Source organism: Epinephelus fuscoguttatus, linkage group LG16 (assembly GCF_011397635.1).
Source record: "Epinephelus fuscoguttatus linkage group LG16, E.fuscoguttatus.final_Chr_v1".
NCBI lineage: Eukaryota > Metazoa > Chordata > Actinopteri > Perciformes > Serranidae > Epinephelus > Epinephelus fuscoguttatus.
The window spans coordinates 629,582-656,918 of NC_064767.1; the positions used below are offsets into that span (position 1 = coordinate 629,582).

At 45.1% G+C, this 27,337-nt stretch overlaps 1 protein-coding gene across 3 annotated transcripts in view; it reads left to right on the plus strand.

Moving 5' to 3' along the window:
* The first annotated feature begins 913 nt into the window (after positions 1 to 913).
* The window catches only part of LOC125904079 (cullin-9), a 65,886-nt gene continuing 39,462 nt past the window's right edge, over positions 914 to 27,337 (plus strand). For 2 of the 3 annotated variants that reach the window (XM_049601337.1, XM_049601338.1), the window contains exons 1-14: positions 914 to 1,093; positions 8,053 to 8,745; positions 20,521 to 20,675; positions 22,101 to 22,712; positions 23,795 to 23,936; positions 24,018 to 24,208; positions 24,284 to 24,470; positions 24,566 to 24,826; positions 24,919 to 25,117; positions 25,448 to 25,649; positions 25,832 to 26,022; positions 26,099 to 26,295; positions 26,439 to 26,587; positions 27,236 to 27,324. In XM_049601337.1, coding sequence (XP_049457294.1) covers positions 949 to 1,093; positions 8,053 to 8,745; positions 20,521 to 20,675; positions 22,101 to 22,712; positions 23,795 to 23,936; positions 24,018 to 24,208; positions 24,284 to 24,470; positions 24,566 to 24,826; positions 24,919 to 25,117; positions 25,448 to 25,649; positions 25,832 to 26,022; positions 26,099 to 26,295; positions 26,439 to 26,587; positions 27,236 to 27,324 — 3,413 coding nt within the window. In that variant the 5' untranslated portion in view covers positions 914 to 948. The remainder of the gene's footprint in view (positions 1,094 to 8,052; positions 8,746 to 20,520; positions 20,676 to 22,100; positions 22,713 to 23,794; positions 23,937 to 24,017; positions 24,209 to 24,283; positions 24,471 to 24,565; positions 24,827 to 24,918; positions 25,118 to 25,447; positions 25,650 to 25,831; positions 26,023 to 26,098; positions 26,296 to 26,438; positions 26,588 to 27,235; positions 27,325 to 27,337) is intronic. The other variant, XM_049601339.1, reaches the window with a different exon arrangement.

The following is a 27,337-nucleotide window of genomic DNA, read 5'->3' on the forward strand; positions in this document are numbered from 1 at the left end:
TGATGTTTTTCAGATATTTTAATATCTTTTTTCCTGACTTTTTATTAAACATTTTCTGACATTTTATTACCATTTTTTTTTAGACATTTAAATAATATTTTTCGGACATTTTATCAACATATTTCGAGACATCTTATTGTGATTTTATGGATATTAACTTTTTTCCTGACTTGTTATTAAACATTTTTCCAGACATTTTACTAATATTTTTATGACATTCTAACAACATTTTTATTTGTATTTTGGGGACATTTAAGTAACATTTTTAATAAACTTTTTAATAATAATTTTTGATTTTTCATTTCATTTACATTTTTTTCAGGCATTTTCATAATATTATTAATGATAATAATGTTATTAATGTGCCCCTCTATGTTGGTCATCACAGTTGGAGATGTAACCATGCAGCACCCTGGTGCATGAAGTGTGTGAAGCGTTGCATCGCACATTGTAACCTGTTTCAACAAAATGAATCAAGAATAGAGATGAATGAAAATCAGTGCTTAATTAGAGAATTCTTCAGAAAATGTGCCGTACCAAGAGTAATTGTCTTCATGTCAGTGATCAAGTGGGAAAGTTTGGTTAAAATGTGTATCCTTTTCACCTGTAGTGTCTCCAATTAAAACAATTAAACCATTTGTTTTTGCTTGTTCACCTTATTTATTTTTATGTTATTTTATTTGTTTTAATGTAGTTTTACTTTAATCACGTTATTTTATTTTATTGATGTATTTTATCTTAATCATGTATTTGATTTAATTTAATTTTAATTCTTTTCTTTTCTTCTCCGATGGTTTAACGAGGCGTCTGTACCCTCCCATCCAGCAGGGGGCGAGATGCTGAAGCACGACAGTTTGCGAGCTGCCAATAAACACCCAGAAGAAGAAATCTGAGCTGTAACCGTAGAAGAAGAAGCAACCCTGATGCTGCCCCTGTCACAGTGCGCAAATGCGCATCCAACAGCAGCACGGACCTCCGGTGGACAGCGACAAAACAAACACCAGCAGGCTGGGCAACGACACGTTAGGGCGGAAGAGAAAACAGCGCTTCAGGGGAAAGACACATCCGAAGGGGAACGTCTGTGACACGGCAGGTAAGCCGGACTCACCTGGCGTGGAGCCGTCTGTCCGGGCGGGAGTGTGTGTGTCAGCGGAGCCGCTCTCCTGGCTGACCTGAGCGGATATCTGGGCAGGCCCACCTCGGCTCCTCAGCGTGACATCCATCGGTACTGTACACAGTGTCAGCGCCGAAATGTCCCGTCAGAGATCAGACACCAAACTGCGTTCCGAAACACGCCCATTAAGCACAGTTACTCACATAAACCGCAATATGGCACCCAGAACATTTCATCTGACATGTTTAACGTGTACACTGGACACACTCTTCAATTCGGCCAACATATAACCGATCAAACAGCAGGTACTGCGGCAGAGAGGCAACTTTAAAAGCTGTTTTACTCGTTTTTTTTTTGTTTGTTTTTTTGTTTTACAACATTATTGCCCCGTTGAATAGCATCAGAATGAAGAACGTGACAGTTACTCCAAAGTACACAAGTTGTCTTTTATTCATATTAATACAGTTTGTTAAGAAGTGTGTGCATGCCGAATTTACCAGAAGGAGCTATGGAGTCGTGTAATGTTGTTTAATAACGTTTAAAGTTTAATTTATTTCGGCTCATAATCGATGGAAGCTTAAATTTGGAGATTTCGACAGGGCCTTTGGTTTGACAGAATGTGACAGTTACTCCAAAGTGTACAAGTTGTCTTTTATTCAGATCAGTACAGTTTGTTAGGTAATGTGTACGCGCCGAATTTACCAGAAGGTTCTGTGGTATCATGTTATGCTGTTTAATAATGTTCAAATTTCAAGTGATCTTTCTTTATAGTCGAAGAAGTCTTAAATCTGGTAATTTCCAAAGGGCCTTTGGTGTGACGTCCTACCGTACTGTAACGTTACAGTACAGCATGCATATGGCTAACTATCAGTAACGGTCGGTCCTGTGAGCCGGTTAGCTCGCTAGCTAACGAGATAAAGAAACTCCAGGAGTGTTAAAGTGAACACAAGTGATCTGATAACGTTAATTTAAACCACACAGCAGCGCTAACGTTAGCAGCTGTGGTTAGCTAACGTTACAACATCATGGGGCTGGGCTATTTACTGACACGAGACAACTCCACAGCCGTTAGCAAACCGGCAACAGCAACAAGAGCGACGCAATGTCAGAAACCGGTGACGTAGAGTCTGATCTATAAAGTTGTTTTGATGTCAGGACGGTAGAGTGAGCGGTGGCGGCTAAGAAGCGGTGGTTAGTGAGTGTCTTCAGGTATTAGACTGAGCCCAGGTGAAGCTAACTGTCAGCAGCAGCTCGTTGTGTTTCAGAGAAAACAAAACACCGATACCGGGACGTGCCGAGAAACAGGAAGTGAAAATAAAAGTTTAAAGTCACACAGAGACAGCAGGGATAAACACTGCGGCTCAGAATCAATCAATAACTGATGATCAATCATTTCATCTGTCCTTAATTATCCAGAGAAACAGCACAGTATTGATCAGTGATGGAATGTAATAGATTACATCTACTCTATTACTGTACTTGAATATCTCAGCGTTATGCTACTAGAGATGTGAATCACAATACGATATCATCACGACACTGAGGTCACGAGACATTATTACAGTGACATTAGATAAGCTACAGTATGCTGAGTATTGTCATGACGACCTGATCAAGTCTTTAGTCTGATTGTATTGTTACAGCAGGCACCGTATCAGCCTGGTTACAGCGCGACGCAGCGTCGTGTAGTGTCGGCTCAGATTGTTAACGACACGTGTCGTACACGATAATCCATCGTCTCATCTGGTGTAGTGTGTCATAGTAGACGACAACTGACGCCACGTCTGAGACGCCTCATGACGTCCCAACAGAAAGTCTCGCAAGTTTGATTTTCTTCTCCCGTCACAGCCGTCACTTTGACCAATAGGAACACAGACCGATCTGTTGCCATGGAAACCGTAGGACAACAACAGCCCAGCGCAATCAGTCTTTTTTCAGCATTGGCAGTATAAAAACAAAATCGGGGAGTGCAGCAAAATGCCGCCTACCTACTTTTGTTTATACAGAATGTGCCTTTTTCGGGGCAATGGGGGGCGTGAGCAAGTAACAAAACGTGTAGCTCAGCGTGTGACGTAAACAGTGACGTGGGAGGGAAGCCGCGGCTGGTCAGTCCTTCGGTGATTCTCTCATAAGTCGGCCCGTTCTTCACCGTCCCCGTCATCTGACGGTTAATGGCCTCTTCGTTTGCGAGGACAAGGAGGGCGCACAATTCCTTGTCTCCCCAGTTGCTCATCTTTACAGTGTCTGTCAGGTTTGTGTTTCCCTCTTGCTACTAGCTGCTCGCTAATTCCTGCTATCAGCTGTTTCCTGTTTATCCACCGCCAGTGGCTCGCACGTGCGGCGTCATCAACAGCTCCTCCCACAAGTCATCAACAGCCCCTCCCACAAGTCATCAACAGCTCCTCCCACAAGTCATCAACAGCCCCTCCCACAAGTCATCAACAGCTCCTCCCACAAGTCATCAACAGCCCCTCCCACAAGTCATCAACAGCTCCTCCCACAAGTCATCAACAGCTCCTCCCGTTGCAGAAGGCCGCCTCGGTCTGTTTAAACTGCAAGGGTTCCACCAATATGTCTACCCTACGAGGAGGAAAATTGGGCACCTCGGATCAACTCGCCAATCCGGCTCTGTGTGTCTAAACGCTCGCAGCTTGCCGGCAAAACGGCCCAACATTCACCGACAATCTGGCAGTGTAAAAGGGACTAATGTTTCCATGCATGAATGTACCTTCGCCCATCTGGTGACAGTGTTACGTTACCACAGTAACAGGTCAGCTGGGACATGAACAAACACAGTGACTGAGATGATAATAATAATAATAATAATAATAATAATAACAATAGGACAGGAATAACCTGATGACATCACACATGTCGTGAAAGGCGACCAGTGATGATTAAGGATAGACCGATACATCGGCCGGCCAATATATCGGGCCGATATTTGAGGTTTTTTTACTTGTATCGGCATCGGCCGATACGCGTGTGGGTTCGCGGATTTATTTTTCCCTGGCATGATTTACAGACAGGCATCCACGGGCAGCTCTGTGCTGCCGGAAGACCCTGCAGCGCACATGCAGTGAATCCTACTGTGTACAGTAGTTGTTGTTTTATTTATGCTTCAGCTTAAATATTTGTTTATTTTATAAAGACATTACTGGAAGATTTTAAGAGCACTGAACTCTTTCTTTTTTTATTTGAATGTATAATAATAATAATAATAATATTCTACCTGTTCTACCTCAACTTTCCATCTTGTTTTAGTATTTTTTACTGTTCAATAAATGTTTCTTATTTTAAACTTGAGACCTGTATTATTTGTTATCATTGTGTCATTTTTTTGATGTAAATTGAGGGAGCAAAAGCAGTATCGGCCCCAAATATCGGCTCAAGAAAATCAGCAGTCCATAATCGGTCATCGGCTAAGGGTGATGGAAAAAAATCGGTATCGGCATCGGCCCTAAAAAATCCATATCAGTCTATCCCTAGTGATGATTGGTGTGGACCGTGGTGCAGTGTGTCATGTCTGTCGCAGACAGATTTTATGAGTCGACGATGGCGTAATCTGACATAGGGACTGTTAGAAGGGACAGTGATGTCATGTGGTGTGACCCAGGCATTAAGTTAAATTTGTGTTGTTAATAATTTATATAATAAAGAAATGGATACTTGACACCGTGTGACGATGTGATGTTACCACACAAAAAATATTGCCGACACTGTGCTGAATTAGAAGAACTGAAGACGTGTACTTGTACTGTACTTGAGTATCTCAGTGTTATGTTACTCCTCCTCTGCACCTCAGAGAGAAATACTTGTACTGCACTACATGTATCAGACAGCTTCAGTTACTTTACAGAATTAGATTATTGATATAAAATGTAACCCAGATTTATAAAAAGTAAAGAGTGTGATGATTTGTAGATCTTCAGCTGACTGCAGCACAGAGACAAGATCCCATGTTCAGCCTGGTGGGCATGAACGAGTGTTTGTGTCTGTATCTGTACTCAGAGTGGGCGGGGCTTATGTAAGAAGTGGGTGGAGTTTAAATTGAAAGAGCTACCAATGAGAGAAGTATTTACACATCAGCCTCAGCACTGAGCTTTAGATAGTTTTTATCACAGGAGTAACAGATGAAACATGTTCCTTCATCATGAGCTCAGATAAAGACACACTGACTCGTATGATGCTCGTAACAAGTCTCTTATCTGCACCTGAGACTCGTTTCATTAGAGTACTCGGCTCAGCCCTCAGACGGGGGTTACAGAGGTAGTAAAGTAAACCCTGTTATGAAAAGTGACGGTTATAACGCCGTGTACATTTGCTTATCTACAGCATTTAAACAAATGTGACCTGACGCAGAGTCTCATCTGAGCAGCTCTGTTCCTCCTGGACAGGTACACATTGTTTCAAGTTCTGTTCTCAGTCCTTTAAGGCTCATTGGTACTAAAGCAGGATTCAAACTTGTGCATCAGCTTTATGTAGACCCTACTGTGAACACTCAGACCTGCCTGTGTCACTCTGCAGTTACACCTCCAAAACACTAGGGGGCGGCAGAGGTTTCTGTGAAGTGCCGTAAAGTTTAACGCACACTAAACACACACTAAACGCACACTAAACTCACATTAAACACACATTAAACGCTCATTAAACGCACATTAAACGCTCATTAAACGCACATTAAATGCACATTAAACGCACACTAAATGCACATTAAACGCACACTAAATGCACATTAAACTCACATTAAACACACACTAAACTCACATTAAACACTCATTAAATGCACATTAAACGCACACTAAACGTACATTAAAGGCACACTAAACGCACACTAAACGTACACTAAACACACACTAAACGCACACAGAGTGTGCAGCATTATGTCATTTAGCCTGCTTCTTAAATTCTACTCATCAGCCGAGTGTGCTTGCAAAGTAACATGGGAGTTCTGGAGTTCACGGGGGATTCAGTGCGGGAGCTGTGGCGAAAATCAATTCTGAAACCGAAGTTTTTTGGGCTCCGGTTTCCAAAACAAAATAGTCCACACGAGTGGTGTGATTAAAAAAATATGATTCACATGCCAAAGCAGCAGGTGGCGATGTCACAATGGAAAGGCTATTTTAACCAATCAGAAGTCAGAGTCAATACCAGAATAGGGAAGTGCAGAAAATTAAAACAACCCGATCCACAAAAGTAGCGCGACCAAATTCAGCAGCAGAGGTGCCTGAATGATCAACTACACTACCACAAGAGCAGCGACAGGCCTGCCAATGGAGGTTCTGGATCCGGCCGGGTCGGACCGCCGTTGGCAGGCCTGTCGCTGCTCTCGTGGTAGTGTAGTTGGGGTAGCTAGCTACCGAAGACCAGCAAAAGTATATAGTTATATAGTTGTGCTTTGTGATATTGTTTGAGGGAACTGTAACACAAGGTAACTGCATACGAGTGGATGCAACCGTCACTAATGCTAGCGTAGGTCCTCGGGGATTTCAGCTGTTATTACTTTAATTTTGACAACACATAAGCTAAGGCTGTAAGGACTGTAACTGTTGGTAGCTGCTGTTGATTTTGTTTAGATATGTTGAATTATATTTTTATGGTTTATTGTTTGTCGGACAATTGAGCTAAGCTAACTGACGCTAACGTCAGCTGTCACTTGTTGCCATAGCAACGGTAAACATTCACATACGGACTAAGTGCAGAGTGCAGAATCAAGCTTCAATGTAAATATAGTTAAGACACATTGTATTTAACACAGGATGCGGGATTCTAGCAGTTAGTAAACTTTTAGAAAAGAGCTATTTACCGTCACTCTGACGTCAAACAAGCGCGACAGGTAATAAAATACTGTGGTTATCCTATCTACACGCAACCACTGGCACCAGAGTTTTCCAAAAACTTCACCCTGGACTCCGGTTTCAAAGAAATGCGGTTTCGGGGGCCCAAAAGTGTGGTTGCGTGTGGCCAAAAGGTCAACACGGGTCGGTGTGGACTAGGCCTAATAATAGCAAGAATGTTTTGTTTGAACTGGTGCACGTAGATTTCTTTTGTTTAGCCAGAGCAGAACTATTTGACGGTGTAATGGTCAGTACCGTCGATGCCCCAGGGTGTAGCAGTGATGCCGATTGTCGAGCGTTTCCAGTGGGAGAGAGGGAATCGTGGGTGTAGCCCGCACTTTATGTATGGAGCCACGTCAAACCCACCATTAAAAACTCTTCTCTCATCCATCAGTGTAGGCCCCGCCCATTAAGTGCAGTTGAACTTGCAAGCAAAGAGGACTGGTTTATGAGCAAACTTATCATATGTTTTTAATTACAAACTTGATTTTTGATTGCAGTTCAAGAAGTATGCTCTCAAAACAGTTTTATATGATTGCAACAAAAAGACACAAAAATACCTCCATAAACGAGGAGATGAAGATGCTTGAGTTTGTGTTAGGTTTGAATTTCGACTTCAGTTGGGAAAAATGTCCAAAAAACGCAGAATAATTCGTAAAGGGTGAACTTTATTAATCTGAAAAATAAAAGCACACGTCCTGACGAAGCTGAATATTCTTTTTTTTTTTTTTTTTAAAGATATTTTTTGGACATTTTTAGCCTTTATTTGATAGGACAGACAAACATGAAAGGGGGAGAGAGAGGGAGAGAGGGAGTGACATGCAGCAAAGGGCCACAGACTGGAGTTGAACCCGGGCCGCTGTGGCAACAGCCTTGTACATGGGGCGCCTGCTCTACCACTAAGCCACCAACACCCCGAAGCTGAATATTCTGATGTTTGACTGTGATGATGTCACTGATGATGCCACTGATACTGTTGTCCTTCTTTTCTGACACTACATGTTTTAATAACTGTGGTTTAATCTTGTCTAAAATGTGATGACTTCCTGTTTCCTGTTCTGACCTCTAACAATCTGTCCTGATCACATGACCTGTCCTCAGAGACCATGGTGGGCGAACGCCGCAATGGGAACCTGCTGGTCCAGCTGGGCCCGAGACTGCAGGCGTATCCAGAGGAGCTGATCCGCCAGCGCCGCAACCACGAGGGCCAGACAGAGTACCTGATCCGCTGGTGCCTCGTCACCATCGACGACGGCTCTAGCTCTGGAGGAGGAGCCAGTGAGGCGGGCGGAACGGGTGGCGGCAGCTCCGGGGTGGACGGCTCCGGTGGCTCCACATCAGGAGAGAGCAAACCGGAGAACATCCTGATGTGGATGTCAACGGAGGACGTGTACGCCAACTGCCCCACCCTACTGGGGAAGAGGAAGACGGACTCACAGCGGCCTCTGCAGCAGGAGGCACAGCGGGGCGAGTCATCAGATGGAGGTCAGAGGAGCGGCGCTGAGTTTCCGGCAGACGTCACATTCGACGAGGTGGAGCTGTCAGACATGAAGGAGGATGTGAAGAACCTGGTACGGCGAGCCAGGAAGCAGATGGCCAAGAAGAGTGACTTCTCCATCAGCATCACGCACACCATCCACGTGCTGAGCGCCTACGCCAGCATCGGCTCACTGGTCGGCGTCTTCAAGGAGACGGGCGCCCTCAACCTGCTGATGGAGCTGCTGTGTAACAAGGAGACGCAGACGAGACGCAGCGCCGGGAAGATGCTGCGAGCGCTCGCCTCACATGATGCAGGTAAGCACTAACTTCGTTTATAACACCACCTGGTGGAATGCTGCGCCCTGATTGGCTGGCAGCTGTCTGTTAAAATCAGGGTTTATGATGCTGCAGGTTACCATAGCAACAGCACTGATGCTTCAGCCTTGGTGAAAGGAGCAGTTCAACGTTTTGGGGGAAACACTTTGTTGCTAATAGAAGTTTGGTTTGTGGTCAGATGAAACATGCTAAGCTAACAGTTTCCCCTCTGTTTCCAGTCTTTATGCTAAGCTAAGCTAAGCTAACCAGCTGTAATGTCAGTCTTACTGTAAAGATGTGAAACTCACCAAACAGACATCAGAGAACTCCCAACTACAAAGGCAGACTGCTGCATCGCCTCACGCCGCCGTGTCTTGGCCAAATGATTGCACCTGAATGCACCGCAAAGAGCCGACGGCCAATCAGCACGTACGATCTGTGCCTGCGTCAGAGGAAGTAACTCTCTGCACCTGCAGACAGCAGGAGATCATATTAAGATTAATAACAGATGCTGTTCTTTCTCTTTGAGTTAGCTGCTTGCCGCTAACTGCTAACAGCTAACAGTTACCTTTTTTTTTTTTTAACTCTCCTGTGGTCGGTTGTACACAGCGCGTCGTCAAAGTGTCGCACCTGTCTCATCCATGATCCCGACCTGTCAGCTGTCACAATTACAGACATGGTTCGGTGTCTCTACCTGCGTTACGGGTTTAAAGCCGAGACAACTTTGTCCCCTCATTCTGCGTTCGAATCTTTTTATACAGAATGGCAGATCACCTGGTTGGTCATGTGACCCTCATCATGTCTGATGTCAGAGCAGCAGCGTGTTCACACTGCTGGACATGAACCTGTGAGGATATGATATCCAGTACACATTGTACAATGTTTAGCCCACTGACAGTGGGGCTGGTAGGTGAGCCTATGGCTAAGTAACTTGCTAATGCTAACTAATGTTAGCAAGGCTAATCTGTTGATCAGTTAACTTTAAGCCAAGCAGACATCACAAACAATAGCTGTGTCCCAATTTAGAGCCTGCGTCCCTTCGGAGGACACGAGCCCTAAATTGGGACACAGCTGTTATCTGAAGAAACTGGTAACACTAAACAACTGTATGCAAGGCGAAAATGTTGTTGCTGATCTGGTCGACGGTCCTCTGGTATCCTGCAGCAGCCATCTCACGCTGTATTTGGATAAATACCAGCTTGGTTCATGAAACTCCCTCGAGTTTGTTTTGAACCTCTGCTGACGACCATAAGGCAAGGAGACAGCTTGTTTCCTCGACGGGCCACTGTTGCTTTGATGCGTCCATGGCTTCACTCCTCGCTGTTTTTTTTCTCAAAATGGCGCTTCACGTGGTCTTGTTTATTGTTGTTGGTCTCAATAACCCCGCCCCCTCCCCCGTGACATATGTGGTTTGCTCTTCGAGTCCAGCAAAGAACTGGTGCCACACTGGAAACGTTTTTTTCTGGCCCAGAGCCAGCCGTGGGTGATGGAAAAATCCACCAGCTAAGCAACTTTATTTACAGGCCAAAATATAAGCTGCGTTTTTATGTCACATAAATATTAGTTTCAGTACGTTTTATCGTGATAATTTAAAGCTCCCATCTGCTCAGCAGTGATGAACTGGACATGTCTCAGGTTTTTATGTCTCCATGCCAACAACAGCTGAGGCCAGACAGACGCATCCTGTTTTCAGGATGAACACGATATCTCAAGAATACCACCTTGGCGTGTTGGCTTGTTGTAGCAGGTGCTCAGTTCCTGCCGAGCCCTCTGTTTCCATCTTCACGGTGTGCTGGTGTCAGACGGTGGGTCGCTGCTGCTGCTGGCTGTATGTGCTTATGCCCCGCCCACTCACACACATTCTCACTGACTGATGAATTGGTGCTGGTTATTTATATTATTGTGGCGTATTGATTATGAATACAGTCCATCTGATGCTGGTTTTGTTTCATCACTGGAGCCAGTATCTCACTATCACTATCCTCATTCAGATTTTAAGAAGCTACAACTGAAGCCTTGTTTCCACCTAACACTTTGAGTTTGGAACCAGCAGTAAGCCTTCAGACATGGTACCTAGACCCTCGGTGTGTTCAGACAGTCCTCTTAAATGTGGGCGGGGTTGTTGTCACTCACTGCTCCGTCCAGCACTCGCTGTATTTCCTCATCAGCGGTGACACAGATGGAAGTCTGCACCTGGTTTATCGTCCACAGAACGAGGCTGCACGCCCACATTTTCACAACAAAATAGAACAGGCTGCAGTGAGAGTCTCTCTCCATGGGATATTTCAAAATAGCAGCTTTGTGCATTTAGTCCTTCTCAGGCAAGCTCAGGGGTTTAGTGTTGCTGTAGCCCACAGGAAGTGAGGATTAGAATATATGACCTTCACATAATCCGCTCCAAATGAATCTATATTTTTAAAGTCATTACTAAAAGTGTGTGTCATATAAAAACTAAAGTGATGGTCAAAGTTGTCACAGTGAAATTTAAGGTGTGCTGATGGATTCACGTCATCAACTCATGCATTGAGTAACATTACAAGTTAACGTTCCACCTTAAAAGTTGCCGGCAGTCGGCCCAGTGAATGAAGTTATTTTTTTCTCTTTCATTTTATAGTTGTAGTTTACTGATGTATGAACAGAGGTTACATAAAACCAGAGTGAGCGTCCTCTACTGACCAATCAGACTGCAGTGTTGATCAGAGAATAGTTTTAGTTGTCAGGTTGGTGTGATGTGGTGTGACACGTCTGATGAGGACACACTGAGCCGGCTGCTGGTCAACATGATAAAGACTCAAACATGTTGCTATCTGATAAAAAGCTGTGAACAGAGTGACTCTGTAAAACCCTTAACGTCTGCCATCCCTCACTACTTCCTCTTCTTCTTCTCCGTCTCATTCTTCCTCTGTGTGTGTGTGTGTGTGTGTGTGTGTGTGTTTGTGCATGTGTGTGTGTGTGAAGCCCATACTCTTCTTACAGTTTCAATAATTCAGAAACAAACAGAGAGGTTTCTTCTTTTTTTTGGTCACATGTGGAGAAAAATCCTGGGAGGGGAGCAGCTGAAAGTTTTTCCCATGAGTCATCGGGGCTGTGGTCTCACACACACACACACACACACACACACACACACACACACACACACTCTGACTGAGTTTCCAGAGAACAAACCAGAGTTCATAAAAAGAATCTGTTGGACGTTCAGTCAAAGATCATTTGAATTTTAAACCAATGGGATGTCAGCGAGACAGAGAGGGGGCGGAGCCTGCTGCTCAGGTGTCGCCCTCAGATCTGATCTGAGAGCAGCTTGATATGTCACAGTTTATTCTGTGTGATGAGTGAAGCAGTGAAGTTATGTTTGTAAAACATGCTGAGTCATGGAGGAGACGGTCCTGCACAGTCGCACATCAATGACATGAGTCACAGCCCAGCAGTCACAGCCCAGATGATGATGATGATGATGGTGATGATGATGGTTCACAGTGAGCCAGTGAACTTTATTTCTACAGCAGTTTAGAGACAAACAGAGCTGATCTCACAGCAAAAACAAAACGAAGCAGAGAAACAGAAAAGTCTAAGAACAATAAAGTAACAGAGTCATGATCACCCGTCATTGTTGGTCCTGGAGCTGGGGACAGACACAAGCCTGTGGTTGGACAGTCTCAGGTTTCTCACAGTGTGATATGAGGGGAGGAGCTCAGTGATGTCAGACGGGGCTGTTTAACACTTTTTTTTTTTTTATTTAATCAACACAAGGAGGTTATACAGAGTGTTAACTGAAAGTCATCATAGGAAGTAACACAAAATGCAAACATCAACTTAATCAAATTACAGTGTAAACACAAATAGTCATGTAAAAGCAGTATTACAAACATATATATAAAGTAACAAACCATATTCATCCATATTGTGAGCAGAAGAGGGTGAAATTAAATAATATAAACACATTTTATATTAAATCAGGGTATTTTAAGTATTTGATAAACAAGTCTGATATTTTTATGGCTTTGTTGTTTGGTGATGTTGTTATTGTATTAAAGTATTGTTTGAGTTCATTTTCAAAGTATTTTACATTTGGTTTTTTCTTTGCCCATTTTGTTTGGTGAATGTGAAATTTGCCCCGCATGATGATAGTCTGTAACAAGAGGGAAAGGTCGTGAGGTATGGAGGGGTTTTCAAAGTGAAAGAGGATGTGGCTTTCCTGGAGGCCAATCCTGTGTCCGGTTTTGTTATGGATTAGGTTTTGTATATGAGTCCAGAGGTTTTTACTGTATGAGCACTGATAAAAGAGGTGGATAATGGTTTCTGGTTCTGTTTGGCAAAAATCACAGTTATAGTCTATGTTTAATTTAAATATCACCAGGGTTTTTTTTTCCGGATATAAATTATGTCAGATTTTGTATGATATTTCTTTGACTTTGTTGTGAATGAGCAGCTTCTCGCCAACCAGCCACGCCCCTCTCCAGTTTATTTCCCCATACAGTGAATTCCAGTAAGAGTTGGCTGCCGGTTGATTTGAGGGTTGAATGAGATTCCTGATAAATTTATTTGAGCAGATTTTAGTTGTTATATCTATGTTATGGATGAATAGTTTGGTATCATTTTTCTGTGTAAGAGGATGGAACTGGGAACCTTTCAGGAGCTGTAAAAGCTCCATTGGTATTGTATTGGAAACTGTAGTGTATTCTGTTTGTGAGATTGTGAGATGGTATTTATTGATAAATTGGTTGTAAAATAAGGTTTGTCCTTGTTCATCAGTTAACTGATTAACCCATAATATCCCCTGATCAAACCAAGATTTGTAAAATATTGTTTTGTTTCTGTGCTGTATGTGTTGGTTGTTCCAGATGTAGCAGCTGGTTGGCGAGAAGCCGCGTTTGTAGATCAGCCCCCAGGAAAGCAACGCCTGTTTATGGAAGTTTGATAACTTAATTGGTATTTTGTCAATTTTAAAATTACACTTGAGTAAAAAATGAATTCCTCCTAATTTATTAAATAGATAATTTGGAATTGCATTCCACATATTGACATTTTCTCTGACGAGGCGACATAACCAATTAATTTTGAACATATTAGTCATAGTTTCAAAACTTAAAACTTCCAACCCTCCATTTCCCCTCTGGTTACAGAGAATCTCTTTTTTTAGATAATGGGCTTTGCTTCTCCATATGAAATTAAAAAGCATTTCATCAGTTCTTTACATACGTTTACAGGTAAATCCATTGACAAAGACATGTATACAGACCTTAATATTCCTTCAGCTTTAGCTAATAAAACTCTACCATAAATGGACAAATCTCGCATTAACCACATATTAAACCTTTTCTTTACTTGATTTATGAACGAGCTGAAGTTCAGTTCAGATCGATTGGACTGGTTGTTTATTGTTACCCCAAGGTAAGTAACTGTGTTCTTGACAGGAATACCACAGACTTCTGGCAAGCTACAGGTTTTAAGTGGCAACAATACAGATTTTCCTAAATTCATAGTTAAGCCAGATACATCGGAGAATTCTCTCATACAATTCACTACTTTACTTACTTCTGTTTGCGTCTTAATAAAAATGGCAGTGTCATCTGCCAGTTGTGATATTTTAAATTCTCTGTCAAAAGCACAGTTACCGTGAAAGTTTGTCATTTTAGCTTGAGTAGCCAACAAGGAGGAACAGGTACGGGCTTAGAGGACAGCCCTGTTGTATTCCTCAGTCAATATTGAATCTAGGAGAGGTTCCATGTTGTAGTTTTACTGAGCTGTTGCATCCCTTGTATAAAGTTCCAATGATATCGATAAATCGTTCTCCAAATCCAAAGGTGTTGAGTGTTTTTACTATGAATTGGTGGTTTACTGTATCAAATGCTTTGTGAAAGTCAACAAACAAAACAAGACTGTCCTCGTTTATGTATTCATTGTAATCTATAAAGTCCAATATTAATCTTACATTATTAATTATACTTCTACCTGCCATAAACCCAGATCAATCCCACCTTTAGTCTCTGCGCAAAGATGGAGGCAAATATCTTAGCATCATTGTTTAATAAGGTTATTGGCCTCCAGTTTTCTATATTCATTTTGTCTTTATTTGGTTTGGGTATTAATTTTATAAGTCCTTGCTGCATAGAAGGTGGGAGTTTGCCTTTGGTGATTCATTCTTCAAAAGTACATGCAAGAAACGGGGTGAGGGCATCCTTGAAGCTTTTGTAGAATTCACCAGTAATGCCGTCATTTCCGGGAGATTTATTATCTTTTAGTGGATCTATAGCTTTAAGTATTTCATAATTAAAGATTTTTTGGTCACACGAGTCCTTAAGTTTGTTGTCAATTTTTTTAATATTTTGATTTATATTTTGACAATACAGATCCATTTGATTTTCATCAAGAGTTTGTCTGGAGTACAGTTTTTCATAGAAATTAGCCACGTAGTTAGAGATTATTGATTCATCTTCACAAATCGTACCATTAATTTTAAGTTTGCTCACAGAAGACATTTCAGCATTTCTTTTTTCCAGGTTAAAGAAATACTTAGAGCACTTCTCGCCTTGCTCTAGCCATTTTCTTCTGGATCTGATGAAAGCACCTCTAGCCTTTTCTTCATAAATTAAATCCAACGCAGATTGCAGTGAGGCAAGTTCATTGGCCTCATCCTCAGACAGGTTTTCTTTTTCAGTTAAGTTCATGATTTTTGTAACAATTTGGAGTTCTTTTTCTCTTGTTGTTTTAGACATTTTTTTGCCCAATGCTATAGCCAATCTTCTGATTTCATATTTTAATAACTCCCAGGACTCTCCATACAGGTTGGTAGTCACTGCTTGTCTCCAGTACTTCTCAATAAGCTTTTTTATTTGGTTTTGAAAGTCATGATTTTGAATTAGTGTTTTATTTAATTTCCAATAGTCTGTGTTAATTTTTGGTCTTTTTGGCAGGTTCATCCTGATTGAAATTGCTTTGTGGTCTGTGAAAATAGTGGGTTCAATGTCTGTTTTCTCTACATTATCAGTTGTGCTGGCTGAGACCAGCCAGAAGTCAATACGAGACTGTAGGGATTTATCTTTATTACTCCATGTATACATTTTATCATTTGGATGTTTATGCCTCCATATGTCAGTTAAGTTTAATCTATTACATACATTATCTAGCTCATTCATTGCTCCTTTATTTTTTGTAGGAAATCTATCAATTTCATCATTCATAACTGTATTAAAATCCCCACCCCAGATAATCTTACTATTGGTTGCATAAATGTTTACCAAAATAAACTGTGAATGCTCTGTGTTTAATAACAACATAATCCATCGTCCCTTATCATCTGAAAGGTATTTAATAATTTGGCCTTTAAAGTTTCCCTTTAGGACAGCGACCCCTGCTGACTTGTTTGTACCAAATGAAAATCAGATGTCTTTCCCCCATTGATTTTTCCAGAATAAACTATCTGACTTTTCGGCATGCGTTTCTTGGATGAAGTAAAAATCTGCTGGTTTCCCCTGACAAAACAAGAGCACCCCTTTCCTTTTTAAGTCATTTCTAATCCCCCTCGAATTTATAGACAAAACAGAAATAGACATGACTGGACTAACGACTTAAAAAAAAAAGCAAACAGAACGGACAAACAAACAAAAGATTTAACAAAATCTCGATCCACTCTTCGGTCGAGATAAAAAATAAAACTGCCCCCTCTCAGTGTTAGGCCATAGGGCTAAATCAAAATGTTCCTCTCTATAATTAGTGATATCTGTTCAGTATTTTAGTAAAGAGACAAGAAAAGCTTAAGTGTATAAGGCATTACATTTACATTTTTTTCCCGTAGTTTTGGCACATTTAATGTGATCTTACGTCACACAGTCACTCTTCGTCCATCGATGTAGGCGAATGGCCCTCTGAAGCCAGCTCTCTTGCCCTCCTTACGGGCCTGCTCCACCTGGGGCCGCAGCTTGTTTCGGGCATCCTTCACCTGTTGCGTAAGGTCTTCAAAGACCCTGATCTTGCGCTCCTTAAGCACCGTCGCTGTCCTGGCGTCCCTCCAGACGTGGTCCCGGTGGGCTCTGGATATGAAAAGCACAATGATGTTGCGGCTGGACCTCTGCTCCCCGGACCGGGGGCCCAGCCGGTGTGCGACATCCACCGTCAGCTCCAGCTGCTCCTTGATTCCCGGGGAGACCTGTCCAAACAGGTCGGTGATAATCTTCCTGGTGTCCTCGCCGGTTGTCTCGGGGATCCCGGCCACCCGAAGGTTCCAGCGCCTCCTGTACGCCTCCAGCTTGTCGCATTTCTCCCGCAGCTCCGCTTTCCCTTTTTGCAGTGCGATGACTGTCGTCTCCAGGGTTTGAACTTTTGTTGTTACTTCTTCCATCTGCTTCCCCATACCACTTTCACAGTGTTTTCCACAGAAGCGTTTCCATCTGCAGCCATTCAATTCTTTCCATTGCAGCAAAAATGTGGGCGTTAGAAATGTGCCGATCATCGTCCTCCGCACTGGCTAAAGTTTTTGATTTTTTTTTTTTTAGATGGTCTGTTAGGTTGGCTGGCAGTGCCTGAAGCATCTGTAGTGGAAGCTTTCTTGAGCTCCTCGTCCTTTTTTTCCAATTGTTCATCCATAGCTTTTCTCACATAAGAGTGCATATCCTGAATATTACTCATAATTGTCCAAAAGCAGCAAATAATGTCCAAATGAGGCTTGTGTCGCCGAAGTGCAGCGTTCAGGCTCACCCACACAGGTGCGTTCGTTTAGCCCAATCAGCACAGTGGCTCAGTTTCATGATCTTAAACCTCTTTATCTGTTTAACATTTTGTAGATAAACATCAGAGGCCGGTTACACAAAACACCTTAAGTTAAGATTTTCCTTAAAGTCCTTGTTAAGGCTTCCTCAAGACAAAATCAATTGCACAAAGACCCTTAAGTCTTCTCCTTAAGGTTTCATTAAAATGTTCATTTAAGTATTTATGGTTTAAAAAAAGAAAAACCCTTAAAGTAGCTCTGACTCTGTCTTAACTGCAACATGACCACAATTTGCCACGTTTGTGCCAAATTTGAGGACATTCCCTCATGGTGTTCTTGAGATATTGCATTCACACAAATGAGAAAGACAAGGCCACAGTGACTTTGACCTTTGACCTGTGGCCACTGAAATCTAATCGGGTCATCCGTGAGTCCAAGTGGACGTTTGTGCCAAATTTGAAGAAATTCCCCTGAGGTGTTCTTGAGATACTGTGTTTACAAGGATGGGACGTACAGACGGACAACCTGGACACGTCATTCCTCCGACTGCAGCTATCACTGTAGAGCCGACAGGAAGTTAACAGATGACTCAGGTCAGAGGTGGATGTGACATCACTGTAGAGCCGACAGGAAGTTAACAGATACACGTCGGTTCAGGCTCACTGGCCATTGTTGTTAAAATGGCGGCACTCTGCCGTCTGTGTTTGGTCTGTCAGGCGAACATCAGGTCAGTGGAGGTCGTTCAGCCGCAGGTATAAAGCCCACTGATTCTGACGGACCAAACAGGAAGTCAGTGACATTCAGACAGAGGCCAGGACTGTCTCCTCTACAGCAGGAAATGATGTCATCATCATCATCGTCAAGGCAGCTTTGTTTTCCTGTTGGAACGGAGGAATGTGGTCATTCAGCTGAATCACACTCTGAACTTTATCACACAGGAAGTTCAGTCTGTCACTACACCCTGCAGTCACTGCTGAGGGAAAAGTCAAACCACCAGGCTCAGCTGGACAGACAGACAGACAGAGACAGACGGACAGACAGACAGAGACAGACGGACGGATGGACGGGCAGACAGACAGACAGACAGAGGGACAGACAGACGGACAGAGGGACAGACAGTCAGAGGGACAGACAGATAGACGGACAGAGGGACAGACGGACGGACAGAGGGACAGACAGATAGACGGACAGAGGGACAGACAGACGGACAGAGGGACAGACAGACGGACAGAGGGACAGACACACGGACAGAGGGACAGACAGGGACAGACAGACAGACAGACAGGGACAGACAGACAGACACACAGACAGACAGGGACAGACAGACAGACAGACACACAGACAGACAGAGGGACGGACAGACAGACAGACAGACAGACAGACAGAGGGACAGACAGACAGAGGGACAGACAGAGGGAGAGACAGAGGGACAGACAGACACACAGACAGACAGACAGAGGGACAGACAGACCAACAGACAGACAGACAGACACACAGACAGACAGGGACAGACAGACAGACAGACACACAGACACACAGACAGGGACAGACAGACAGACAGACAGACAGACAGACAGAGGGACAGACAGACAGACAGACAGACGGACAGACACACAGACAGACGGACAGACACACAGACAGACGGACAGAGAGACAGAGGGACAGACAGACAGACAGAGGGACAGACAGACAGACAGACGGACAGACACACAGACAGACGGACAGACGGACAGAGGGACAGACAGACAGAGAGACAGAGGGACAGACGGACAGAGGGACAGACACACAGAAAGACAGACAGAGGGACAGACGGACAGACAGAGGGAAAGACAGACAGACAGACAGACAGGGACAGACGGACAGAGGGACAGACAGACAGACAGACAGACAGACAGGGACAGACAGAGGGACAGACGGACAGAGGGACAGACAGACAGAGGGACAGACGGACAGAGAGACAGACAGACAGGGACAGACAGAGGGACAGACAGACAGAGGGACAGACGGACAGAGAGACAGACAGGGACAGACAGAGGGACAGACAGACAGAGGGACAGACGGACAGAGAGACAGACAGGGACAGACAGAGGGACAGACAGACAGACAGACAGACAGAGGGACAGACAGACAGGGACAGACAGAGGGACAGACAGACAGAGGGACAGACAGGGACAGACAGACGGACAGACGGACAGACAGACAGACAGAGGGACAGACAGACAGAGGGACAGACAGACAGGGACAGACAGAGGGACAGACAGACAGGGGGACAGACAGAGGGACAGACAGACAGGGACAGACTGAGGGACAGACAGACAGGGGGACAGACAGAGGGACAGACAGACAGGGACAGACTGAGGCTGCAGTTTGTTCACCAGCTTTGAGTCGTCTTCTGAGCAGGATGTGTGTGTTAGATCAGAAGAAATAAACGTTTCAGGTGTTTGAATGTGACGCGTGGAGACAGAGGACAACCTGCAGGTGGCCACCTGTTGTCATGGTTACAACAGATGATGACACGTCACACACACACACACACACACACCCACACACACACACACACACACACACACACACACACGCTGCTGAGGACCCACAGACCCACAGTGATGATAACATCCTGTCTGTCAGCTGACCAGTGTTCAGTCGGTGGTCTCAGGTTTATGATGCGTGGTGAACGGATGAACCGATGTTTCACACCTGAGAAAGAAAAGGCAAATGGGAGGCAGGTCTAAAGTGGGACAGCACAGAGGGGTCAGGATGGGACCGTGTAGGAGGGGCCTAACCACAGCATGTTTGAAGGCAGCTGGGACTGGGACTGAACTGAGACTGGAGTTAGTAGAGACGAGGACACTTGACCCAACACAATGAAAACCCTCCTTTAAGAATTTGGCAGAATGATATCTAAGGGACAGTTATTTATTTTGGATAAGTAGCAGGGCTGGACATTAACGTTTTACATTGTCCTCTTGTCTCTGACGGCATGTCCTCCTGTCCTCCTGTCCCCTGTCCTCCTGTCCCCTGTCTTCCTGTCCTCCTGTCCCCTGTCCCCTGTCCTCCTGTCCCCTGTGCAGGAAGTCGTGCGTATGTCCTGCTGTCCCTCAGTCAGCAGGACGGCATCGAGCAGCACATGGACTTTGATAACCGCTACACTCTGCTGGAGCTGTTTGCTGAGACCACGTCGTCAGAGGAGCACGGCATCTCCTTCGAGGGGATTCACCTGCCGCAGGTACACACACACACACACACACACTGTGTCAGCTGGTTTCTGTTTGTGTTATAATTTGTGATGTTTTCTTTCACAAAATGTTTGTCTACAGATATTTAAATATATATTCACATAAACAAGTTTAAATTAATGAAGTTTATTAATATTATCATTGATCATTAATATTGAAATAATTAGTAACATTTTTATTGTTATAATTATTTACTGTTGTTGTTGCTGCAGTTTTTATTATACAGTACAGGCCAAAAGTTTGGACACACCTTCTCATTCAATGCGTTTTCTTTATTTTCATGACTATTTACATTGTAGATTCTCACTGAAGGCATCAAAACTATGAATGAACACATGTGGAGTTATGTACTTAACAAAAAAAGGTGAAATAACTGAAAACATGTTTTATATTCTAGTTTCTTCAAAATAGCCACCCTTTGCTCTGATTACTGCTTTGCACACTCTTGGCATTCTCTCCATGAGCTTCAAGAGGTAGTCACCTGAAATGGTTTCCACTTCACAGGTGTGCCTTATCAGGGTTAATTAGTGGAATTTCTTGCTTTATCAATGGGGTTGGGACCATCAGTTGTGTTGTGCAGAAGTCAGGTTAATACACAGCCGACAGCCCTATTGGACAACTGTTAAAATTCATATTATGGCAAGAACCAATCAGCTAACTAAAGAAAAACGTGTGGCCATCATTACTTTAAGAAATGAAGGTCAGTCAGTCCGGAAAATTGCAAAAACTTTAAATGTGTCCCCAAGTGGAGTCGCAAAAACCATCAAGCGCTACAACGAAACTGGCACACATGAGGACCGACCCAGGAAAGGAAGACCAAGAGTCACCTCTGCTTCTGAGGATAAGTTCATCCGAGTCACCAGCCTCAGAAATCGCAAGTTAACAGCAGCTCAGATCAGAGACCAGATGAATGCCACACAGAGTTCTAGCAGCAGACCCATCTCTAGAACAACTGTTAAGAGGAGACTGCGCGAATCAGGCCTTCATGGTCAAATAGCTGCTAGGAAACCACTGCTAAGGAGAGGCTGTTTTCAGTTATTTCACCTTTTTTTGTTAAGTACATAACTCCACATGTGTTCATTCATAGTTTTGATGCCTTCAGTGAGAATCTACAATGTAAATAGTCATGAAAATAAAGAAAACGCATTGAATGAGAAGGTGTGTCCAAACTTTTGGCCTGTACTGTACATAAATGTTAATGTTGATTAAATGAATCAAATAATAATCAGTGATATTGATTAATAATATTTTTAACATTATCGTATTTCATTATTTTCTATTTTTATTATTATTATTGTCTTTTTTTATTATTATTGTTGTTATTATTATAATTATTGATTATTGAGTACTGATTGTTTATGTGTTGTTGTTGATTACTAATTATGTGTGTGTGTGTTTGTGGTGCGTGTGCTCAGATTCCTGGGAAGCTGCTCTTCTCTCTGGTGAAGCGTTACCTGTGTGTGACGTCACTGATGGACAAACTTAACACGGCGGGGGCGGAGTCTAACTCTGACAGACAGGACGCCAGCCCCTCCCCCGCCTCCTCCTCCAGCGCCGCCCACCAGGCAGAGCACCTCCGCGTTCAGCGAGAGTTCGACTTCACCATGGCCATGGCCAACCTCATCTCGGAGCTGGTCCGCGTGATGGGCTGGGACCGCAACCGCCAGCCTCCCGACGGCTCCGCCCACCATCCTGGTGGGGGCGGGGCTTGTGGGGAGGAGCTGGGGGAGGAGGCATCCCGCCCCGTCCTCAGATCCATCTTCCAGCCCCGTTTCTGCGCCTCCCCTGTCGTCCTCACCGCCACCTCTGCTGTAGCCGCTCCCGCCGCCGCCACGCCGCCAAAAAAGAAGACAGGAAACGGATATAAAACGCGCTCTGACTTCGCCAGCCGCTCGGCCTATGTGGAGTACGTCCAGGACAACCTGAAGAGCGGCATGATGGTCCGCATGCTGGAGGACTACGAGGAGGTGAGCTCCGGAGACGAGGGAGAGTTCCGCTACAGCAACGACGGCTCGCCACCTGTTCAGGTGAGGAAACACGGCGCCGATACAAAGACTCACACAGACACGTCAGCACAGTGAGCCGAGGTCACTATGGCTTCTAATCATTATTACTGTGACATGTTGGTGAGTGACTCCTGTCAGCCTGCAGCGCCTCCTGCTGCTGGGAGGGTTAAAGCAGAGGAGTCAGGTGTTCAGAGAAACCTGACCTGATTGGATCAAATCTTAAAAACAGGTTGTTCAGGAGAAACAAAATGATCAGATCATGTAATCTGGTCCTGGTTTTGATCCGGACCAAATCTTCAGTTTGTCCAAAACATGTTGGGAGGATCGGGATCAGGATCAGGATCAGGATCAGGATCAGGATCAGGCTGTGTCTCGTTAACGATAATACTGAAATGATTTTTAGTATCATATGAAAAATTCGTTAAGATCATAACTTAAAGGGCCAGTGTGTAATATTTGGCATGGTTTATTGTCAGTCTGAATCTGAATCTGAATATTCTACCCATTAATATGTTTATATAAGTGTATAATCGCTATAAAATAAAATTCGTTTGGTTTTCGTAGCCTTATAATTATGCTTTTATATATATATATATCTATATATATATAGATATATATATATATAAATATATAGATATATAGATATATATAGAGAGATATATATATATATTTGTACACACACACACATATATATATATATACACACACACATATATCAAGGGCCTTGCTTTAGAGAGGTCGCCATCCTGCGCCGCCATGTATGTACGGCAGACTGAGCAGACAATCCAGCCAGCCAGAGAACGCGTTTCGCGTGTATAAATGAACCAACGAAGACAGCAGAAGGATTTTACACACTGGCCCTTTAACTCACTACAGCAGAGACCTGATGATGATGATGATGATGATGATGATGATCAGCGACACCAGGAGGGAAACAATGGATATATGGACATCAGTTATTGGACTAATCAGTTGTTACATAGCAACATAAAATCCAACATGGCGTCCCCCTGATAACGTCCCTGGACCTGTTGAGTCTGGAGGACAGCAGTGTGTGATGTGTCCTGTGTGTGTGTGTGTGTGTGTGTGTGTACTGCGTTCAGGTGTACTGGAACTCCCTGTCCAGGACGTACTGGGTCCACTGGCACATGGTGGAGATCCTGGGCAGCGGCAGCAGCAGTCAGGCTGAGAAGGAGACGCAGGAGAAGGCCTCCACCCTGACGGAGACTCTCAAACTCACCGCGGGTAAGATCCCATCACACCTGACGCCTCCACCTGTCCCTCAGCTCAGGTCAGGTGACCCTGTTTGTGTCTCTGCTCCCACAGTGAGTCAGACGTTCTTCTCCAAGCCGCCCGGAGGGCTGTACTCTCTGCCCTACCTGTCGGAGGGTCTGCAGAGGGAGCCGCTGGCCCTGAGCCGGGCCGAGTGGTGGGAGATCCTCTTCTTCATCAAGAAGCTGGAGCTCAAGCAGCAACAGGAAGTCAACAGCATCCTGCTGCAGAGCCTGGATGACCAGGTGAGACACATACACACACCCAGGGGCATGATGGGTAAAAAACTATTCACTCACACCTGTCTGTCTGTCCCACAGGAGACGGAGTTGGACGACTTGTCTCTGATCGGTCTGTCTGTCCCCGGAGATGTGGCGAAGAAGCTGCTTCACTACCTGAAGCAGAAGCTGCCGTCGTCGTGTCTCAGTGACCTGCTGTGTTCACACACCTTCTGCAAACACTACCTGAGGAGAGGAGGAGGAAGTCTGGAGGATGAAGAGCTGCTGGGTGAGGACGCACAAGACGTGTGTCTCTGTGAGGACGCACAAGGCATGTGTCTGAGTTCTAAATCTGTCTCCATGTCTGTGACCGTTTGTTTCCAGCTGAAGGCTCTCTGGGTTCGTCCAACTTGGCAGGAGGAGGGGGGGGAGGAGGAGGAGGAGGGGGAGGAGGAGGAGGGGGACCAAACTCCTCCTCTTCATCGTCAGCCTTGGCCTCCTCTTCCTCAGCGTTGGGCTCTGTCTCTAAGAAGGCAAAGAAGGAACTTCCTCCTGACTCAGGCTGTGGCAGCCCGGAGACGGAGAACGAGCTGCCGTCAGAGGACGACAGCAAATACCCCGAAGACCTGGAGGACAAGATGAAAGGTGGGAGATGGGGACAGGTGTCCACAGGGACTCTGTGTCCCTTCAGGTGGACAGTAACATGAGAGTCAGTCATTTGTCTGTCCTCCCTGCAGTGTTCAACAACCCGCGGGTCCAGGGGAAGAAGACGGTGCTGGAGAAGCTGGGGGAGGTGGTGGACATCCTGAAGAAGGGCGGGGCGTCCTCAGACCACGCCCAGCAGCTGGCCGCCGTCCTCTTCATCACCAGGCTGCTGGAGGAGAAGGGAGCACAGGAGAAGAACTCCATGAGGAGCGACTCGGCTCAGACCATACGGTGAGACGCCATCATCAGTGGACCGCTCCAGGAAATACACAGAGCCAGAGACAACATATAGGTGTGGTGTATCCCAGGATAGAGTGTGGAGTGTTCCAGGAGATACACAGAGCCATGAGGTAGTTCAGACAACCTGTGATAGACGGTTGTCCCCAGTAAATACACAGTACCTGTGGGTAGTTCAGGAACCCTGGGATAGCTGAGTGTCTCCAGGAGATACACAAAGCCAGAGGGTAGTTCAGCGGAGCTGTGAGAGCAGATGACGATGTGTGTCCCTGAATGTGTGAGGTTCACTGTGTGATGATGTGTCCTCTGTGTGTCCTCCGTCAGGGACAAGGTGCTGAAGCTGCTGGTGGAGCTGCTGGGCTCGTCCTCCAAAGACCTGGTGGTCAGCACGCTCAGACTCACCCACCTCCTAATGCTCAAATACGAGTGGAGGGTTTCCTTTGCCACCGAGGGCGGAGTCAAAGCTGTCCTGTCCTGCATGCAAGAGTTCTCCGCCATCACTCACGTCCAGCAGCTGGCGCTCGCAGTAAGACACACCCCTCACATCCACTGTCCTCAGACGGATGCAGCTACATGCTGCAGCTTTGTTAAACAGCTGCATCACAGACTGTGACATCACAGACTCCCCCTGTCATTAATCTGTAAAACCATGATGTCACAGTTTTAAGATGGCCGTCCTGTGTGACCTGTTGTTGTTGTTTGTGCCAGACTCTGAAGGTCATCACCGGAGCCAGTAAACACGACCTGCGCAGTGTCGGCAGCAGCCTCCCGCTGTCTGAGTCTGGCACTCAGATGATGTTGGAGATCTTCGCCAGCATTGGCTCGGCCACGCCCGAAGGCTCCAAGGGCCTGTTGGGAGCTATCCCTGCTGCTGTTGACCTCATGCTGCAGACTAAAGGGTAACTTCCTGTCGCAGGTTCAGGTGTTGACTTCCTCTGAAGGTTCCTGTTACTGACAGTGGGTTTCTGTGTGCAGCTGCATGCTGTCGGTGAGAAACGGCCTGCTGGTCATCATCATGCTCATCTCCAACCACAAGAGCCTGGCGGAGCAGCTGGTGGCCGCCGACGTCACCGCCGTCCTCAAGAAGTGTCTGACTCTGTCCAGAGCTGAGACCATGCTCGCCATCATCGCCCTCAACCACATCTCCATGGTGCACAAGCTGGAGAGCAAAGGTACACCCCCCCGATCACATGACTCCATGGTGATGAAGCTTTGCGTTGACGTCAGTACAGTCCATCCTGTCTGTGGGACTGAAGCTTTGTCTGTCCTGTGTGTGTGTGTGTGTGTGTGTGTGTGTGTGTGTGTGTGTGATCAGAGAGTCGTGAGCAGCTGGACCTGAAGGACACGGAGCTGCAGATGTTGGTGGTGAGTCTGAAGGAGCTGACGGCCACTAAGGAGGTGATCCAGACTCTGGAGCAGCTGCTGTGTGACGACACCTCTCAGCTGGAGGACCAGCGCAGTCAGGTACAGAGTATACCTGTCACCTGTGACTCACCTGTGATTCATCAGAGCTCCAGTGTGTCACAGTCACAACTGTATATAGACCTTTAACACTGTCACTTCAGCCATGCCAAAGCTTGGAGTTAAGCTTCTCTCCTGCATCCTGTTGTGACCTCACATATCTGAGTTAATGTCTGATCTTCACCATCAGCTGAAAACTCATCCTCATCCTGCTGCTTCACAATAAAAGTTTCTGCATATCAGAGTAACAGGAGACTTTTATTGTTAAGAGTCTACAGGAAGTGAAATGGGTTCATCACCGGATTAGTGGATTTATGGAGACACAAATACCTGCTGCACTGGGCTGACGGCCCAAACCATGCTGAGCCAAGTCATACCAAACCAAACCAAACAAAACCAAGTCAGTGTTTGGTTTGTCCGTTCTGGGCTACTGTAGAAACATGGTGGTGCAACATGTTGATGTCTGTAGACGAGGACCTGCTCCCTGTGTAGATAAACGTCTCATTCTGAGGGAACCAGAACACAACCATGATTTAAATCTGACACACTGGAGTTTTAAAACATGATGATGATGATGATGATGTCACAGAATATGATGAAGCCACCTCACAGGATACAGTCGTTAAATATTGGTGATTATTGGTTGGTCAGGTGACCCACAGTCGAGACACGTATCAAGACCTGGTTCGTTTGATGGAGCAGCATCGAGCAGACCGGGCCGTCCAGCTCTCCATCCTCAGGTACTGACCCCCC